The sequence below is a fragment of the Schistocerca nitens genome, chromosome 3 (assembly GCF_023898315.1).
Source record: "Schistocerca nitens isolate TAMUIC-IGC-003100 chromosome 3, iqSchNite1.1, whole genome shotgun sequence".
Lineage (NCBI taxonomy): Eukaryota > Metazoa > Arthropoda > Insecta > Orthoptera > Acrididae > Schistocerca > Schistocerca nitens.
Window position 1 is genome coordinate 425,011,480 of NC_064616.1, and position 20,773 is coordinate 425,032,252.

Sequence of the window (20,773 nt, forward strand, 5' to 3'; positions counted from 1 at the left end):
TAAAGATGTTTGTATCATTTTGTAACATGCAGTATAAGGAGTGTACTCATTCACTTTCAGCAGTCCTTGAATGGGTGGCTGAATTCAAATGTGGCCCTACTACTTCTGAAAATGATGCACATGAAATGTATCTGAAAACTACAACCACAGCTGAAAACATTGAGAAAGTGTACGAAATAGTATTAAAAGATTTTTGACTTAAGATATGTGAAATAGCAGATGCATCAAGCGTATGAGAAAAATGCAAATTGTAAATTTTTGGTCCATCATTTCATGATAGAAATGAAAGACTGTTAAAGCTGATGATCTTGCATCAAATTTAATCTCCTTTAAATGTTATGATAAGATTTTGATGAGATTCAGTAGGGATTCTTCGTATTAATGACCTTTCAAATGCTAAAACACTAACTGGAAAATACTATGACAGTCTGCTGGGAAAAAAAAGGGGGGAGGCTTTCTTTATTAGCCTAGATAAAAAATACATTTCACCATGGCTACGAATCTCCTTACTAAGGTGCAATGACAATAAGAAAATTGAGGTATTCGATATGCCAACTGTCACAAAACTTACCCTGTTTGCCAGATTTTGTACTCTTTGACTTCCACCTGGCCCCATATGTAAGGGCCGGCCGGTGTGGCCGAGTGGTCTGGAACCGCGCGACCACTACGGTCACAGGTTCGAATCCTGCTTCAGGCATGGATGTGTCTGATGTCCTTAGGTTAGTTAGGTTTAAGTAGGTCTAAGTTCTAGGGGACTGATGACCTCAGCTGTTAAGTCCCATAGTGCTCAGAGCCATTTGAACCAACCCATATGTAAGGAAATCTCTGATTGGAAGTTCCAGTGAAGTGGTCACATTGTTGTTTTAATGTTATTGTAACTGTGCATAAAGAATTTTAATTTTCAATTAGTCTGTTCTTGCTGCTGTATAAGTGAAATTTATGTTTACGTAATTCTGCTTCTGTTAACTTCATCTTACTGTAGTGCTGTCTGCTATGCTTACACCAACTGTAAGAACAATAATATTTTGGCAAGACTGTTATCAGTGCTATATCCATACCAAGCCCAGAATGAAGCATATTAATAAAGCCAGCCAAAACAAAAACACACCCAAGATAACCCATAAACTAGGACCATTATGCTGGCTGCAGTCCTGTTCCACTATTGTATATAGACTCAACGCCACACCACATGATCTGTCGTGGTGTCTGGGAACGTGTGTGTTGTTTGCCTAATTGCTCTCAGTGAAAGAACTCTATCCGCTATGCTGCTTGTGGTGAAAGCTGACAAACACTTTCGCCTCTGCATGTTTCTTTATCGTTTTGGCTAAAGATTATCTTTTCCCTGGAGACGGTGCATATGACTGAGACTCTGATGGCTATGTCGTGGAGGATTGGAGAGAGTTGATAATGGAAGGTGCCACATCCATAAAATCGTTAGATTTCGGGGTGAGAGAGAGAGAGAGAGAGAGAGAGAGAGAGAGAGAGAGAGAGAGAGAGAATGAGGGTTTCTACAGGAACTTCGTCAGTTGTAGCAGGCTGCAGTCTCAAAGTCCAGTTATTGTGGAGAAGCGATAACTTTGTGAGTTGTGTTGTAAAGACAGCAAATGCTACAAGTGTGATGGTCAGATATTTAATACAAGTTGTAGTGAAGAGCAAGGTGTGGTAGGGATAGTGTTTAATCTATAAGGGACAGTTAAATGAAAACAAGTCAGATGGAAAAAATTTAAGTAAAGTGTTTATTATTTGAAAAGTAATTGCTGTAATGGCTGTACAGTTATCCCCTGTGAGACAAAATGGTCAGTACCTTCATAGAGAAATGTCAGTGCTTGTGTACAAAATCTTCATTGTCCCCTGGCATGCACCTCACCATCCAATGCAAATCAACAGTCATGAATGTCTTTCTTCAGACTCCAAAAATGCGGAGAGACAGGGACTGTATGGTGGATGTGTAAGGGCTTCCCAGTGTAACTTCTGCGGCATACTCAAAAAGGGGGTGGCAACTGAATTTAAAATACAAACGAAATAAGTTTTACATCACCTCAGTTCCAAGAGTTCTGGAACATGAACTGAAAATAGGAATGGAGATCAACATAAACATTGTTTCCACCCTTTTTATTGCTCGTGAAAACCACACATTACATGTTGTACCACCATACAGCAAGACCTTCAGAGGTCGTGGTCCAGATTTCTGTACGCACCGGTACCTCTGATACCCAGTAGCATGTCCTTTTGCATTGACGCATGCCTGTATTCGTCGTGCAATGCTACCCACAAGTTCATCAAGACACTGTTGGTCCAGATTGTCCCACTCCTCAACGGTGATTCGGCGTAGATCCCTCAGAGTGGTTGGTGCGTCACGTCATCCATAAACAGCCCTTTTCAATCTATGCCAGGCATGTTCAATGGGGTTCATGTCTGGAGAACATGCTGACCACTCTAGTCGAGCTATGTCGTTATCCTGAAGGAAGTCATTTTACAAGATATGCACGATGGGGGCATGAATTGTCATCCATGAAGATGAATGCCTTGCCAATATGCTGCTGATATGGCTGCCCTATCAGCTGGAGGATGGCGTTCACGTATCGTACAGCTGTTACGGCACCTTCCATGACCACCAGTGGTGTACGTTGGCACCACACAATACCATCCGAAAACAGCAGGGAACCTCCACCTTGCTGCACTCACTGGACAGTGTGTCTAAGGCGTTCAGCCTGACCGGGTTGTCTCCAAACATGTCTCTGACGATTGCCTGGCTGAAAGCATATGCGTCACTCAACAGTGAAGAGAACGTGATGCCAATCCTGAGCGGTCCATTCGGCATGTTGTTGGGTCCATCTGTACTGCGCTACATAATGTCGTGGTTGCAAAGATGGACCTCGCCATGGACATCAGGAGTGAAGTTGCACTTCATGCAGCCTATTCTGCACAGTTTGAGTCATAAAATAATGTGCTGTGGCTGCACAAAAAGCATTATTCGACATGGTGGCATTGCTGTCAGGGTGCCTCAGAGTCATAATCCATAGGTATTGGTCATCCACTGCAATAGTAGCCATTGGGTGGCCAGAGTGAGGCATGTCGTCGACAGTTCCTGTCTCTCTGTAGCTCCTCCATGTCCAAACATCACCACTTTGATTCACTCCAAGACGCCTGGACACTTCCCGTGTTGAGAGCCTTTCCTGGCACAAAGTAAAAATGCGGACGTTATCGAACTGTGGTATCAACCGTCTAGGCATGGTTGAACTACAGAGAACACAAGCCATGTACGTCCTTCCTGGTGGAATGTCAGGAACTGATCGGCTGTCAGACCCCTCCGTCTAATAGGCGCTGCTCGGCACTGCTCATGCATGGTTGTTTACATCTTTGGGCAGGTTTAATGACATCTCTGAACTGTCTAAGGGACTATGTCTTTGTCTGTGATACAATACCCACAGCCAATGTCTTTCTTCAGGAGTTCTGGGAACTGGGATGATACAGAACTTTCTTTGGTGCGTGAGTATTAGACATGTCATTTATTTTAGATATGGTATGTCATGTCATTAATTTTTCTTCTCTAAATATTTTCAGAAATTTATGTTGGCAATGCCAGGAAGAAACGTGCACATGCAAAAGAAGTTCGTGAGAAAAGCATTTTGACTTTATACAACAAACTGAATGAAATTGTGGGACTGCTTGCAGAACTGCTTAATATTCAGGTCCTCACAGATACAGCTGTATTGCATGCATCATCATTGGGCGTGGCACCATTCTTTGTGGAGAATGTCAGTGAGCTTCAGCTCTCGGCTCTGAAGCTAGTGACAACAGTGAGTAATTTTCTTGCCTTTTGCCATACTTCAATGTAAAAGGATGAAAAAGTGATCTGTGTTATTGTAAGTATGATAGCCATATTTTTATCACAGTAGGAGAGACTTAAATGGTGTCTCCTGTTTGTGTTACTAGTTTGTGCGTATCCTTAAGTTTTCATAAATGTTGTCTTATTATTAGAGTCTTGGAAACAAGATAAACATATTAAGTGCTCCAGAACCTAGTTATCTCTTTCCCTGTTGCGTGTAATTTGTGATACTTTGCTCCACACTTTATAATTCGTATTAGAGTGTTACTCTTTTCAATGTCATGCAAAACTGCTTATTTCTTGTGTTTGAATTAAAAGACTGTGACAACTGATAAAGTAGGCTAAACTATAGTAATGGTTTGTATTGTTTTTCGGTAAGAGCTGTATTTTGAAGAGCTGTATTTTGAAGAGAATCTTCTATAAAAATTTCTCCTTAAAGAGCTAAGATGGAAGTTCAGCTTTAAGTTTTAAAAGTGAGCTTTATTCAACACTATTTTTTCTAAATGTTTATTTTCAAAAATGTTACAGATTTTTACCAAGTATGAAAAACACCGGAGACTGTTGCTTGATGACATTTTGGCATCAATTGCTAGGCTACCAAGCAGTAAACGGAGCTTAAGGACATATCGACTCAATTCAGAGGAACACATACAGATGTTGACTGCTTTAGTTCTGCAACTAATTCAGTGTGTGGTAGTGCTTCCAGAACGTCTCCAGCAACCTGAAAAGAAAGATAAATTCAAAGAGGAAAAGAAAGATGAAAAGAAAGACAAAGAAAAGGAGAAGGAGAAAGACAAGGATCCAAAGGAAAATGAGGAGGAAAACAAGGAGAAAATAGTGAATGTAAGGTTAACTCTGTTGTTAAGGGCTGTAAGTTAAACTGTTTCAAAGTATGTTCAGAATGGGATATGTGTATGAAGCTACAATGGCAAATCTTGTAGTGAAAGCAGTACCTTCTTTACCTTCCCATAGACTTGCCCATGCATAGCATTGTTTAGAACAATCACTTGTTTAGTGGTTAAGGAGGCTGGTTAAGAGGAATTCATTTGTCTTGATTTTCTTTCCTTTTCAAATAACTGTCACATTCTACTCACAAAATATTTTAAAATTTTCACATTTAACCAAGCATTGTAATGAGATTTGTGGGCCAGAATTACTGATGTAACAGAAATTTTAGTTGTGAGGAAAACTTATTTTGCTCATAGTAGTACAATGTTTCAGTCTAGAGAATTTGGTCGTGATCAATTGCATGTTTGCAGTTTTAAAATCTAACAGTGTTTCATGTAATAAAATATGGCATACAGTCAAAAAGTGAAGGCCATTTAGTCACAGAAAATATTTTTACATAATTTCCCTTCGCTTCTAAGCAATTTCTGCAATGTTACACTAACCTCTTCTACTTCTCTCCACCGAAGTTTTCTGCCAGGGAATTGAACTAGTTAACAATATTTGTATTTGATGATGAACTACAGTTTCAAATAATGAAGTTATGTTGTGTCTCCGAACAGTGTGCATCTCATTTTGTTATGCAAGTGGTTCTTCTCACATTCTCACATAACAATCAGTAAATGATAAGATCAATTATGTTGATTTTGAAATTTTTGGCAACTTATGTGCTGAATTTTTCTCTTTCTGCCTACACTGTTTAATGTGATTGTTATGGTGAATAGTAATTTCAGTGTAGAGATATTTATTTCTAAGAATCTGAAATGTTTGATTCCAGATGGATCGTGATGTTCTCATTGTGAGTAAATATGAAACTGCCATGAGGACTGCAGCAAATTTCCTTACTGTCTTCCTTAACAAATGTGGAAATAAAAGTGAAGAAATTGACTACAGACCATTGTTTGAAAATTTTGTCCAGGATCTGCTTACAACAGTCAACAAACCTGAGTGGCCAGCGACTGAGCTCCTTCTCAGCTTGTTAGGGAAACTACTTGTAAGTGAAGCATAATTTGCATATATCAACAATTAGTTCTTCACACGAATCAAATTACTGCAAATATTTTGAAAATTTTGTGCCATGTATTTTCTTTGCATGTGCAGGGAAAGATGCTTTTAAAAGAAATTATTGCAGTGGCACATTGAAATTGCTGAGAGGAAACACACACATTTAAAAAGGGAAGAAAACCTTGAAAATTGCCATTTTAATTTACTCAGAAATAAATGGATTTTTTTTATCTCTAGTGACTGCCATTTTGAAACATAATGCATTCAAAGTTCTACAGAATGCACAATAACATATACAAATATTGACATTTGAGTTTTGCAGCATGTTTTAGGGCAAAAGCTTGCTTTCATCTTTTAGTTCAAGCAATCACATTACAAAATATATGTATAAAACTGGATTGTATACTTCTTTTTCTTTTCAAATGGGTCAACTAAGGACAATGTGCTAATTTAAATTCCTTATTCTTTCATGTTTTATTTTCTTCCTGTACTCATTCATCTGTAAACTATGTTTTTTTATGTCTGTCTTCTGACCACTTCAGACAAGGTTTTTTTTTTCACTCTCCTACCTTAGAATCTCCCTAAACTGGTTAAGGTAAATGCTAGGATGGTCCCTTTAAAAGGGCATGGCTGAATTCCCTCCCCTTCCTTCCCTAATCCAAACTTGCGTTCCGTCTCTAATGACATCAATGTTAACAGGACATTAAATGCTAAATCCTTCTTCCTTTCCCTTGGAATCCTTCCATATTCAATACTTCTTCCCTCAACATTTTTCTGTCAGTTGTTTCTTCAGCTTTTCTGTTACTTTTTGTAAATCCTTCTTTGCTTCTGGGATTCATCTTGTTGTTGACTTTCTATCCCACAAGTATTGATCTCTTTGGTTAAACTACTCTTTTGCATTCAGTTTAAATGTCCAAAAAAAATAGTGTCTTCTTTTTCTGATGGTTTCTTATATGTTTCCCGTGTTTTGATAAATGTCGTCTTTACTTCATAATTTACAACCTTCCATAGCTTTTTTCTGAGGTAATGTAAGAGGCAGTCAAAATATTTCTGTTCAAATACTATACGCTCCACAGTTGATATACCGACCAGGCAGAACGACCATGAACATTGAGGCAATCATCCCACCAATGCATCAGGTTGAATATACCATACCATTTGGTAAAACACTGTCCTGCTGCGTGAAGAAGTCCATATTTTTTTTTAAAAGGGGGTTGGGGCAAATGCATGGAGTGAGATCAGGAATATAGGGCAGGAGCTCAAGTGTCTCCAATTTGAGTTGGCATAACTTCTGCATGAGGCTGGCCTCCCAGTTCGATCAGTGTCTTCAAGAAAAGAATAACAACACATTTTTCCTATTTAGACAGATTGGCAATAGCGCTACACTAGTTCACATTTCCACGTGTACAAATGCCACACTAATCCCTTACCTTCATGTCGGTGCTTATATACCTACATTGGAGTCATGCTACATTATGTATACCCTGCAGCAACACCCTCAAATAGAAAATTTTCTATCGCCCCTTATATTTTTCTGATTATTTGCCTTTCCATTATTTGTAATTTATCTAAATTACAGTTTAATGTTAGACTTTTGCTTGTTTACAGACATTCTGGCTTCACTACTCTGTTGTAATACCAAAATTTTGCATTTTTAGATGGATTTTTTTTATATATATATATAAAAGTCTTTAAATCGAGCCCACATAATTTAAGAAACAGATTGCTCATCCTTAACAAAAAAAAACAGGCAACTGCATAGTTTTCTTGTCCGACGGCAGATTTCGCAGGTGACGCTGTAATACTCATGCTCTTTCTTCACTGATGTGTCATCGCCAATGTTTGTTACCATTGAGCAGAAGCCAGCTCGGCCAGAATGCTGCAAGCCAAGTGTGTTTGTCCTGTAACCAACAGTAGTGAAGGTCAGCTGTCATTTTCCCGAGCAATGTATCTCAAGAAATTATTCCATTCCATTGTGGCAGGGTGATACAGCAAGTGGTTTTGAATTATTTCAGAATAAATACAGTCTGGCTTGTGAAATTATTTACTAGCAATAATGCGTTTCACCCTTTTGTGGCATCATCAGGTTGAGTAAAAGTAGCTGGATATGTAGCCCACCCATCATGAGCAATATAAAATGGAAAATGTATGCAACAGTAACTGGATATGTAATCCATCCATCACACAAAACACATAAAGTGCAAGATGGATCTTGAGCACACGAACTGACTTCTCCATCCTGCCTCAGCAGGCCTGCCTCTGCTTTCCCTTCTTTGCTTAGAACTGGGTTTCCATCTGAGCTCTTGATATTCGTGCAAGTGGTTCTCTTTTCTCCAAAGGTCGCTCTTATTTTCCTGTAGGCAGTATCTATCTTACCCCTAGTGATATATGCCTCTACATCCTTATATTTGTTCTCTAGCCATCCTTGCTTAGCCATTTTGCACTTCTGTCGATCTCATTTTTGAGACGTATGTATTCCTTTTCACCTGCTTCATTTACTGCATTTTTATATTTTCTCCTTTCATCAATTAAATTCAGTATCTCTTCTGTTACTCAGGATTTCTACTACTTGATCCTCTGTTGGCTTCAATGTTTCATCTTTCAAAGATACCCATTCTTCTTCTACTGTATTTCTTTCCCCTGTTTATGGGGAAACCAGAAAACTTACAGTTTCATCTCGGCTTCTTTTAATGTAATCAGTTAATTTATTCACACATATTAAATACGCATTGACTGATGTAGCTACAAATAAACAATGATTAACTATTGGAAACATATCAGTTTTGAGAAAGTCCTGTAGAAAATTAGACTACAGCTTTTCTTAGTACTTTTGATTGCCTCTGCCTGAAGCTAAAATGGACATGTACGATAAAACACAGAGATTTGACTGCATCAGATAAAAATTTCACTGATGAACAACAGGAGAATAATGTTTGCTATAAATGATAATCAAGTAAATGATTTGAGCACAGCTCCTGCTTTGAGTGCAAGGGTCATTTTAAAAATAAGAACCCATAACACACTGTGTCCATGCATCCCGTCATGTGACGTCTGTTCATGGTCAGCCACTCTTGGCTAGTCTCTCACTAAGTAGCCATTATGTTTCACGTCTCATCAGGCATTGGTTGTATGGTTATACTGCTTTGTTTGTGGATATGCCAGTCAGTAATCCTGCCGATTGTGAAGTGCACTCTGTTATTCTGTTCTTAAATGCCAAACAAATTTGTTCTGCTGAAATTCAACAGCAGCTTGTTGAAGTTAATAGTGCAGGTGTAATGAATGATGGAAATGTGCATAAATAGTGTATGCTGTTTAATGAAAAATGAACAAATGTTCGTGTTGAAGAATGATTTGGATGGCCTATTGTCACGAATGAAGGCTTGACCCAAAACACTGATGAGGCACTTTGCTAAAGCAGGCTCTTCACTATTGGTGAGCTGAATCAGAAATTTCCCCAAGTTTCAAGATCAGTAGCTTTTCCCGTTGTTACTGACAAACTTCACTACAGAAAAGAAGAAAAAAAAGTGCAAGATAGGTGCTGTAAAAGCTGGCAGAAGAACACAAAAGAAAGCAAATGGCACATTCTTATTTGTTTTTGGAGTACTATCACAAGGATGGTGATGAGTTCTTGGTCACATTGTGACCAGTGATGAAATGCAGATTCCGCACTACACTCCAGAGAATAAACGTGAGTTTATCCAGTGAGTGGCATTATTCAAACTCCTTGATGAAACCACAGAAATTCAATCAAGAACCTTCAAAATGGAAAATTATGATCATGGTTTCTTGGGACCAGAAAGGCATTCTTATGTTAGAGTTTTTGCCAAAAGGACTGACAATAAATGCTTAGAGGTACTGTGAAAATTATTAAAGCTCAGGTGCATTATTCAAAATTGCCGGTGAGGGCTGCTCTTCAGTGGCGCCGTTCTGCTTCACGGTAATGCTCGGTTTCGCATTGTGGCAAGAATAAAGACGCAACTGGACAAGTTTCATTAGGAATTACTGGATAATCCACCATACAGCCCTGGCTTAGCACCATTGGACTTTCATCTGTTTACAAAACTGAAGGAGTGTCTTGGTGGAAAGTGCTTGGAAAATGATGACCTATTGAAACAAATTGTTACTAAGGTTTAATGGTCCGGTAGGAGAGTTCTTTGATGCTGGAATCCAAAAGCTGGTGCCACAACTTGACAGATGTTTTAATGTTCATTGTGACTATGTTGAGAAGTGAAAAAATGTGCATATTGTAGTTTGTGATACAATTTACGTTCATAAGTAAAGTTTCTCTCTCCCCCTTACATATTGGTTCTTACTTTAAAAATGACCCTTGTACATCATGGGTATCATGTCCTGACACTATGGACATAATCCTTCACTTCGCATAGGTTGCCTAGGGTTTAGATAAATTATAATGACAATATGTTTTTCACATTAAGACAGTAAACAAGTTTAAGGAAAAGTTTTTTGCTTCCTTTATAAGTATTCCTTTGCACATGTTAACCACAACCACAGTTTGTATCTGATTACAATTATATTACAAATGCCTCTCTGTGTGCTGTAATGTAAGTGATCTAGTCCTCATGATCTCTGTGGGAGTGATATGTGAGGGGTTGTAGTATATGCCTAGAGTCAGCACATCTGCTGCTATAAACAGTACTATATTGCTCAAATTTAACTTGTTATTTCCTTGGAGCACAATGAGGTAGAGTGATGAAGGAAAGACAATAAAACCCATTAGTGCATTGTAACTAAGATCTTTTTATTTCGCACTTCAACACAATATAAATAAACCACATATTTTGTTTCCTTAAGTTTGGGGAGCTCTAAGAAACTTTTCTTTGAAAGTTGTTCTGAAACTATGATTTGCATTTAAAAAGGTAATTTAAAATAAAAAGTCTATGTTCTTCATGTTCCTCATCATCCAGCCAGTGAAATTTTTCAGCTGCAGATTTCACATAGTTAAAGATCCTAAACTTTATATTTCTTTTAAAAATAAACTGTACAAAACAAGACTTGCATGCCTGTAAAGACATTTCTGTAACATTGCTAAACTTTGTAGTTTGAGCTCTGAGCCCAGTTGAAGACTCTTCCAGATTACCAGCTACATAACTTTTATGGAGAGGAAATAATTCTCTCTTGTGTTGAAGCTTATTGCTACAAGTGTATGTCTCCTTACACCTCAACCAACCATTCTTCTAGATACATCTACCTGCTAGGAAGCCAGCAAAGTATGCTACAGCCCACTTTTTGGAAGAAAGGTCTTTCTGTGAGGAGGAAGGAGGATATTCTTCAGAATCTATTGTACTCCCTTCTCCATCTGCTGAGGCAGGATTTTCTCATTTCCAGAGCTCTTCAAAAGCTGAGGTTCATCATCTTCCTTTTCCATCCCACAGTTGTTCAGTAACAGTACCTGATGAGTGTCATCTTCACAGTTAAAGGTGTCAGAAGGTTTGATAAGTGAGTTAATAGTGCTAGTCAGGAACAGGCATCTTAGTAGTCTTGCTGTTTGGTTCTGGTTGTAGCCACCTTTCTGACAGTACACTGAAAATAAATTATCTGACATCTTGATTTCATCTGATTGTTGGGAAAAAAGTTAATGCTAACCATTTGTTTACAAAAAATTAGCAGTCGTATTAACAGTCTGTGTCCTCTGATGCACAGTGGTGTTGTGATTTTACCTATGTTTTTGTCAGTTTTATGTACAGTACTTAAAACTTCTTCTGCCCTTTCTATTGTTTCCATTACTGCTGGGCATTGTTCTGATAGTGCACACCTACCTGGATTAGAAAAAAAATGGTGTCCTGCAATTCAGACACCAAACAGATTGCTCATAAATTCTATAAAACAAACTCTGTTTTCTTCTGTCTCACTCTGCAATACTTTACTGCTGTAAGAATTCTGATGACTGCAGCAGCATAGTGGCTGAGAAACTGAACTGCCATTTTCACATTTATTTTCTGGAATTTGCTATCAGAGCCCTTTAGTTTCAAGCTCTGTTGGACATTAAATATTTAGATGTCCAGATCATTACATAATGAAGTGCATGTTCACAGCAAGGAACAATTTAGTAGTGAACACAAAATTGCAATGTTTGCATGCATTCGTGTTATCTAAATCTTGTTCTGTCATGTTACCTTACTACTGAGTAAATTCTTGGGAACCAGACACAAAGTTTATTTTTTTTATTTTATTTATTTATTTATTGTTCCGTGGGACCAAATTAAGGAGAAATCTCCATGGTCATGGAACGAGTCAATACATGAAATTATAACACGATATTAGAAACAGATAAAATGAAATATAGAAAAAAAAACATATTCAGGTGACAAGTCATAAGTTTAAATGAAGACAATCAACAATGTAACACTGGAATTTGCTTAATTTTTTAGCTCTTCCAGGAGCTCCTCGACGGAATAGAAGGAGTGAGCCATGAGGAAACTCTTCAGTTTAGACTTAAAAGAGTTTGGGCTACTGCTAAGATTTTTGAGTTCTTGTGGTAGCTTATTGAAAATGGATGCAGCAGAATACTGCACTCCTCTCTGCACAAGAGTCAAGGAACTGCATTCTACATGCAGATTTGATTTCTGCCTAGTATTAACTGAGTGAAAGCTGCTAACTCTTGGGAATAGGCTAATATTGCTAACAACAAACGACATTAAAGAAAATATATACTGTGAGGGCAATGTCAGAATTCCCAGATTTTTGAATAGGGGTCGACAAGAGGTTCTCGAACTTACACCACATATAGCTCGAACAGCCCGTTTTTGAGCCAAAAATACCCTTTTTGAATCAGAAGAATTACCCCAAAAAATAATACCATACGACATAAGCATATGAAAATATGCGAAGTAGACTACTTTTCGTGTTGAAGTGTCACTTATTTCAGATACTGTTCTAATGGTAAATAAAGCAGCATTTAGTTTCTGAACAAGATCCTGAACATGGGCTTTCCACAACAGCTTACTATCTATCCGTACGCCTAGGAACTTGAACTGTTCCGTCTCGCTTATAACATGCCCATTCTGTCTGATTAAAATGTCAGTTCTTGTTGAATTGTGAGTTAGAAACTGTAAAAACTGAGTCTTACTGTGATTTAGCATCAAATTATTTTCCACAAGCCACGAACTTATTTCATGAACTAAATTATTTGTTACTGTTTCAATATTACACACAAGATCCTTCACTATCAAGCTGGTGTCATCAGCAAACAGAAATATTTTTGAATCACCTGTAATACTAGAAGGCATATCATTTATATAAATAAGAAACAGCAGTGGCCCCAGCACCGACCCTTGGGGAACGCCCCACTTAACAGTGCCCCATTGGGACTGAACATCACTACCACTCTCAATATTGCGGAGAATTACCCTCTGCTTTCTGTTCTTAAAGTAAGAGGTGAACCAATTGTAAGCTACTCCCCTTACTCCATAATGGTCCAACTTCTGCAGTAATATTTTGTGGTCAACACAGTCAAAAGCCTTCGTTAAATCAAAGAAAACACCTAGCGTTCGCAACCTTTTATTTAATCCGTCGAAAACCTCACAGAGAAAAGAGAATATAGCATTTTCAGTTGTTAAACCATTTCTAAAACCAAACTGAACATTTGACAGCAAATTATGTGAATTTAAATGCTCCAGTAACCTTGTATATACAACCTTCTCGATAACTTTAGCAAACACAGATGGCATAGAAATAGGTCTAAAATTGTCAACATTATCAATGTCTCCCTTTTTATAAAGTGGCTTCACTACCGAGTATTTTAATCGATCAGGAAACCGACCAATCCTAAAGGAAAAGTTACAGATATGGCTAAGTACTGGGCTAACATACATAGAACAATACTTCAGTATTCTGCTAGATACCCCGTCATATCCATGAGAGTTCTTGGTCTTTAGTGATTTAATTATTAACTCAATCTCCCTCTTGTCAGTATCATGGAGGAGCATTCCAGGTAACAGTCTCGGAACACTTTTTTCTAAGAGCGCTATATGATTCCCTGTTGGAATTAGGTTTCTATTTAGTTCACCTGCTATATTCAGAAAGTGATTATTAAATACTGTACATATATGCGACTTATCAGTAACACGGACATTCCCACTACGCACTGATTCTATATCCTCGACCTGTCTCTGCAGACCAGCAACTTCCTTTACGACTGACCATATGGTTTTAATTTTATCCTGAGACTTAGCTATTCTATCTGCATACCACATACTTTTTGCCTTCCTAATAACATTTTTAAGCACCTTACAATACTGTTTGTAATGGGCTGCTGCATTTAGATTTTGACTGTTTCTAACGTTTTGATATAATTGCCACTTTGTTCTACAAGATATTCTTATCCCTCTAGTCAGCCACCCAGGCTGCCTGTTTGTGCTAGTACCCTGTTTTAAACGTTGTAACGGAAAGCAACTTTCAAAGAGCATGAGAAAGGTCTTTAGAAAAGCATTATATTTATCGTTTACTGTCTGAGCGCTATAAACATCTTGCCACTCTTGTTCCTTTATAAGGTTTACAAAGGTCTCTACAGCAACCGGATCAGCTTTCCTGAACAGCTGATGACTATATTTAACACGAGTTGCAGCATAAAAATCTTTTAAAGTTAAAATTTGCGCATCATGATCTGAAAGGCCATTCACCTTTTTTCTAACAGAATGCCCTTCTAGTAATGAGGAATGAACAAAAATGTTGTCTATGGTTGTTCTGCTGTTCCCTTGCACTCTCGTTGGAAAGAATACGGTTTGCATAAGATTATATGAATTAAAGAGGTCTACCAGCATCCTCTTCCTTGCACAATCACTTATACAATTAATATTGAAGTCACCACATATAACTAACTTTTTGTATTTCCTATAAAGTGAACCAAGAACCTCCTCTAGCTTTAGCAAAAATGCTGTGAAATCGGAGTCTGGGGATCTATAAATAACAACAGTTACAAGTTTAACTCCGTTAAATTTAACCACACCTGCACAACATTCAAACACCTTTTCAGTGCAGTACTTTGAAACATCAATTGACTCAAATGCGATGCCGTTTTTCACATACATGGCTACTCCCCCACACCCCAAAGAGCTCCTCGAAAAGCAGCCAGCCAACCTGTATCCTGGTAAAGGAAGCCTCTGAATTATCTCCTTATTTAAGAAGTGTTCAGATATACCAATAATTTCAGAGTCAACATCTATAAGCAGTTCACTAACTTTATCCCTAATACCTTGTATATTTTGATGAAATATACTAATTCCCTCATTACTCGGATACCTAAGCTTTGTCAAAAGTGATTCCCTTGTTAGAGAGACTTCCCTTAAGCAGGAATACCTATCAGCTGACTTCAATCTAAAAAAGGTGCAGCTCTAACACACACTACTGCAGGAATTTTCCCATGAGTGATCCCACCAACCCCACCTATGCTGTCACCTATAAGCTTTGCCAACCTCCCCTTCCCATACCTGTTGAGGTGCAGGCCGTGTCTAGTGAAACCCGTCCTGCTGATAGACTCCACCGACACCACTGAAATGTGACTCATGCTTTCTGTCATCAGCGCACCCCCAAGTCTCATGTTATTACGCCTGACAGCTGTATTAAGATGAGGCCGATCGTGACGCTGAAACAGTTCCACGAAATGCACATTCGTGTTGCCAGTCTGAGTGGCTATCTTTTCCAGGTCACCATCTATGTTATACTCCCCATCCCTACCAATACTATTACCAGCCCCACCCACAATCACTACCTGATCCTCTTTAGTAAAATCCCTACATAACCCCCCTATGTTAACAGTCACCTGAGCCAACCCTGCATTAGGCTTCACAATGCTGGTGACCTGGTACTCACTTCCCAGCACTTCCTGCAACTGCTGGCCTACACCTCTGCCATGTGAACTACCTAACAGCAGAACCTTCTTCTTCCTCTTCGACTTTGCAACTGTTCTAGGCACAGTAACTACTGAGGTCTGCTGCATACTTCCTACATCTACAGCTACTAGAGATTCCTCTCCACTAGACTCCGACAGTTGGTCATATCTATTGTAAACACCAATAGTAAAACTATCTGAAAATCTTCTTCTCCTAGCAGATCTCTTGCCAACAGCCAGCTCCCATTCCCCGACCCCCTTCTCCCTCCTCATCCTATCTAGCTCCTCCTGTGCGTTTTTCAACTGCACCTGAAGGGCACAGATCTTACGCTCCTGCTCCTCTATCAGTTTACTCTTGCTACATAACCTGCAGTTCCAGGAGAGGATCTCACCAGAATGCCCACTGGCTTCCCCACTGCATTCCCCCCAGTGAAAATACTTCGAACAAGTGTCACACCGCAATCCACTACTCACGAACCTACGGCAAAGCCCACACTTCTCACTCATGGTAAAATTTTACTTTTTCTAAGTTCCGCTACTACAATAAGAAGATGCTAAAAACCTGACTACAATAATCACAAACTTACTCTACAAGGGAAGTAACTACTATTATTAACAGTATTAATAAACAACAAATGTGAATGTAACAAAAGACTAATACAGAAAGAGAATCAAACGTCTAATCACACAGTAACGAGCTGTAAACAGTTCCCAAAAGGTTCTTCTGAAATTATTTCACCAGAAAACACCACGAACACCGGTTGAAGACTACTAAAGTTCCTAAATAAATCACTATGCACAAACAATTAATTAGTACTTAGCTTTCGATGCGCCGCTACAGCTGCAACTGGTCAGCGCGGAATGTAAACACAGGCAAGAGGTTAAGTTGCTCGATACGAAACACTCACAAATGTCACGTCACAACAGAAGAAAGGCAGAGCTGAATGAAGAAACCACTAATACGTCACTTATATAGTAAATATTATCACAAAACCCGTTAAAATATGGTTGTCAGTATTGTGTGTGATGCCTGTGGCCAATGATAAATACAGGCCTGAGCACACATCTGTGTGACATCAGCAATGTGGTGTTACTTGCCCAAGTAATAGAAAGAATGGCAGAGAGCACTAATGCATTGCTCAGTTAGGCCTGACTTTCACCAGAGCAAACACAAGCAAACAAAAATTCTCTCTGGTGTAAACAGTGGGGGAGTGCAAAAAAATTTGTTTGTGTTCAGTACGTATTTACTGATCATTGCTCATGTTCAGCTGCTTGTCAGTTTTTTAGGGAAGCATCAAAGGAGAGAGAGTATTCATCTGTTGTTTTGCATGTGAACTACTTTGTTATTCATTGGTAATTAATGCTCTGTTTTTAAATTTCTTCTTAAAGTGTTAAGAGGAACTACTGAAAGGTGTCAGCCGACATATGTGCCATGTTTTAGAATAATGCAAAAGAAGGCTACAGCTGCATTTCAGTTTTAAGAGCACTACCTCCACACATTTCATAATTATGTACACAGTAATACTTATATTCCTACTCCAGTTAGCTTGCTTTGTCAAAAATAGTGGACAAAATAATCATATCCCAATATCAGTGATTCATATCATAGCTGTAATCAGTGTTATCGTGTGAAACCTGTGTGAGTAGTAGTAGAGTTGGCATGCTATGCTTGTTCTCTAATGTTCAGTTGCCTTCCCTCCAGTGTAAATGCTTGTTCCAGGTACAAAGGAATGTTTGTGAACAGTGGCAGATTGTCTGTCAATGCTCGTTAGCTTGTATTTGCTTGCATTCACTGTGTTGTAACTGAGGCTTTACTCTCATTCACTCATGTTCACTTCTCTTTGCTCTAGAATACAGCAGGCTATAGAACACAGAAATATTTGTTTTAAAGACACACATGTGCTGCAGTGCAAACATTTGGTGTTGGCACGAGAGAAAATAATTATCCACCATAAAAACTCAATTCTAAATTTAAAATAGTCAATTTACATGGAAGCACACCATTTATATTAGAAATGGGAGAAAAATACACAGTAAGATTTGTTGATCTAAATTTCTCAATGAAAGAGAGAAAACATACATAACATTTTTTAAGAAGTAAACATATGCGAACTTGTCTATGGACAAGTCTTTGTATGACCATAGAACAAAGGTAATGTACCTACAGACTACCACCACAAACAGCAGTTCACCATCATTAAGTAAAATTAAGCTCTAGTGAAGACTGAAACGGTAACTATTCTGCAAAAACCAATTCCCAAATTATTCACATCAATTTCAACAAAATTAAGTTGTCGTAAGTCAAAATTACCACTTTGTGAGAACACAGCTGCAAAATTTTTGTTGCTCTTGCCCCTGTTTAAGACATTAACCAAGCATTCATCATTAAGGGGAGCTATATGAAAATTTAATAAAGATTTGAACCCAGAAACTTCCAAACAACAATGGTGGAGAGAGAGAGGAAAAGCCTTGTGATGTAAACCACAAATAGAAATCAAATTTCGGACTACGAACCTGATCTTATCTGTGAATTTAAATCTCGACTTTGTATTTGTTACAATGGCATACTGAAGGGACACTAAACAGAAAGTGTCTGTTTAGTAAATGCAAATGGCAGACTTGGCTTGAGCAAACCTGAAAATTGTGGAATACTTGCAAAACATTTTGATAAGTTTCTTAACTGTTCAAAACCAATCCACAAGCTGAAATCCTCAAACAATAAAGTCTAAAAGAAAATTTACATCTGTCTATCAAAGAAACTGAACAACTAACTAAAATCATCAAAAAACAATGAAGCTAGAGGAGAAGACTATTAAAGTGAAACTTTTGAAATAGTAAAAAAAAAAGAAAAAAAATAATAGAGAGCTATTTAAAGAAATCTTGAAAATGGAAAAAAAATCGCAAGTGAGTGGAAGGCAGCCTAAATACATACACTACACAAGAAAGATTATAAGCAAGACATTTAGAACTACAGAAGAACTTAACTGTTATGAGTTTTACAATAAATAGTTTCCAAGATTCTAATAAACAAAGTGGAAACAACATTGGACAGTCATTTTGGTGAATATCAATGTGGTTTTATAAAAGGTAAATTATTCATGGATTCAAAAGACTTTGTAGCAATGTTTACAGATTTCAGTAAGGCCTTTGGTTATATTAACAGACAAACTACTGATAAAATAAACTGAGAATTTGATGTAAAGTCTAAGTGAATAAATCTCATTCATGAAACACTTACAGACAATATCTAAATTAAAATTTAAGGGATAACTGTCTCAGTCTTTCAAAAAACATAGGCTGTTCATCCAGGTCACAACAGAATCCTTCAGATCTTCATCATTTGTGAAGCATTTACTGACAAGATGCTCCACCAGTTTCTGAAATGAGAGAGAGAGAGAGAGAGAGAGAGAGAGAGAGAGACTGACAGTGCCACATCCAGACTGTAGGAACGATGCTGAAAAATGTCCCACTAGAATTTCTCATGCAGTAAGGCTTATCTCTTCTGGGCAGTATGTGTGCATACATTGATGTGTAACACAAAAATTCTATGCGAGAGCTTGCCTCTTCTGTGGTTCTGGAGAATGCTAATGCAGTGTCCATTCTCGCAGCTTTCTGGTCATCTGTGAGCATGTGTGGCACCCAGTGTGCACAGATTTTTTGGTACACTAAGTGCTGAGCGACAGTTTTGTGTGCAGTGAATGAATATCTTCCTGACATTGTTCATGAGTGTTACTACTTGTGAATCATCAAGTCTCTTGAATGATGCCCTCCAGCTTTTGTTTTTGTGACAACGGAGAGTAGCCTTTATCTCTCTTCATCGTGAACATCTCTTCTTCCATTCGTAAACATTTGCTCCACATTGAGACACTGGCTGTATTCATTACACCTTCAACATAAATGGTAACAAATTTGTGCTGAATGTCACAGGGTCTTAACATTTTCTGCCTGCAGAAAACAACTGAAACCTCCCACCTCACAGGTGGTGGGATTTGCTGTCGGCACAGCCATGGTCACAGCTACCTCTGCACTTACCATGTGACAAAGTCCGCCTTACAACCACATTTGGCAACTATCTACATAACACTGCACACCAAAAACCAATGAACAGCTGCCACAAGACAGGTGTGCAGACTGTATGCAGATATGATGTTTACTTCCTGAATGGCACTCGGAGATGACATTTTCATACAATTGTTTTCAAAATTTTATGCAGGGGTGATGAATTAAAACAAAGAAAGATGCTAAAGAATTGTGCTAATGCAATTAAAAAATATAATAGTGTATCATACTTCAAAGAAAAACAAACTGTTGGAACTACTTACGTGAAAAATTCAGTGTAACTTCCAAACAAATTGATAATGTATTGCACATAGTGACAAATAAGAGGGGGAAACAGTTATTCTGCTCCACATTATGAAACAAACATGATCTAGAGCACCATACATGCCTCAGTATTTCACATAGTCTGTTACTTTCAAAAACTGTGAAAACTATTTGATTGCCACTGTTTTAGCTGATGACTGGTACCTGAGTAACAGCTCTGTTTGCTAAAAATAAATTGGTAGATAATTCTGATTGGTAATAGTCGGCATCATTTCAGTGAGAACTACCAAAAGATATGACAATGCTGACATTAGCATAGGAAAATAAGAGCAAGACAAAGTAAATAGGCACCACCCAAGAAATAGCTTTTATGTAGAGAAATAGTGTTAATATAAATAAACAGTGGCAAATGAGTTTATTGATTATTTGTCATAAAGGGTCTGAGGTTTTAAATAGAAGCCTTAAATTCGAATTTTGGTAAGTGTCTAGATAATTTATCATTCCAGTGTAGGATAAGTCTTGTAATGGCTGCTGATTTCTTGCTGTTCTGTCTAACTTGATGGATTGTTCTGCCCTATTGATTGGTATTATTCTTTAATGTCAACAGAGGATTTAGTGTTAAAACAGCTGTAGAGAATCAGAAGTTGCAGTGTTGTGTTTGAATAAATTCCCTCATATATATATTTTGAGATCAGACTGAAAATTGCTGTCTCCATTTCTGCTTTTTGTTTAGTTCCTATAAGAATTGTGAATCAAAATTAAATAAGTGTCTATGTAACTTAAAATGTGAATGAGTTGATTTGTAAAATTTCAGTTTGAACAGT

At 38.0% G+C, this 20,773-nt stretch overlaps 1 protein-coding gene across 1 annotated transcript in view; it reads left to right on the forward strand.

Annotated features, from left to right (window-relative positions):
• The window catches only part of LOC126248368 (nipped-B-like protein), a 125,247-nt gene that overhangs the window by 39,638 nt on the left and 64,836 nt on the right, over window positions 1-20,773 (forward strand). The window contains exons 11-13 of the mRNA XM_049949297.1: window positions 3,565-3,800; window positions 4,358-4,672; window positions 5,553-5,768. Coding sequence (XP_049805254.1) covers window positions 3,565-3,800; window positions 4,358-4,672; window positions 5,553-5,768 — 767 coding nt within the window. The remainder of the gene's footprint in view (window positions 1-3,564; window positions 3,801-4,357; window positions 4,673-5,552; window positions 5,769-20,773) is intronic.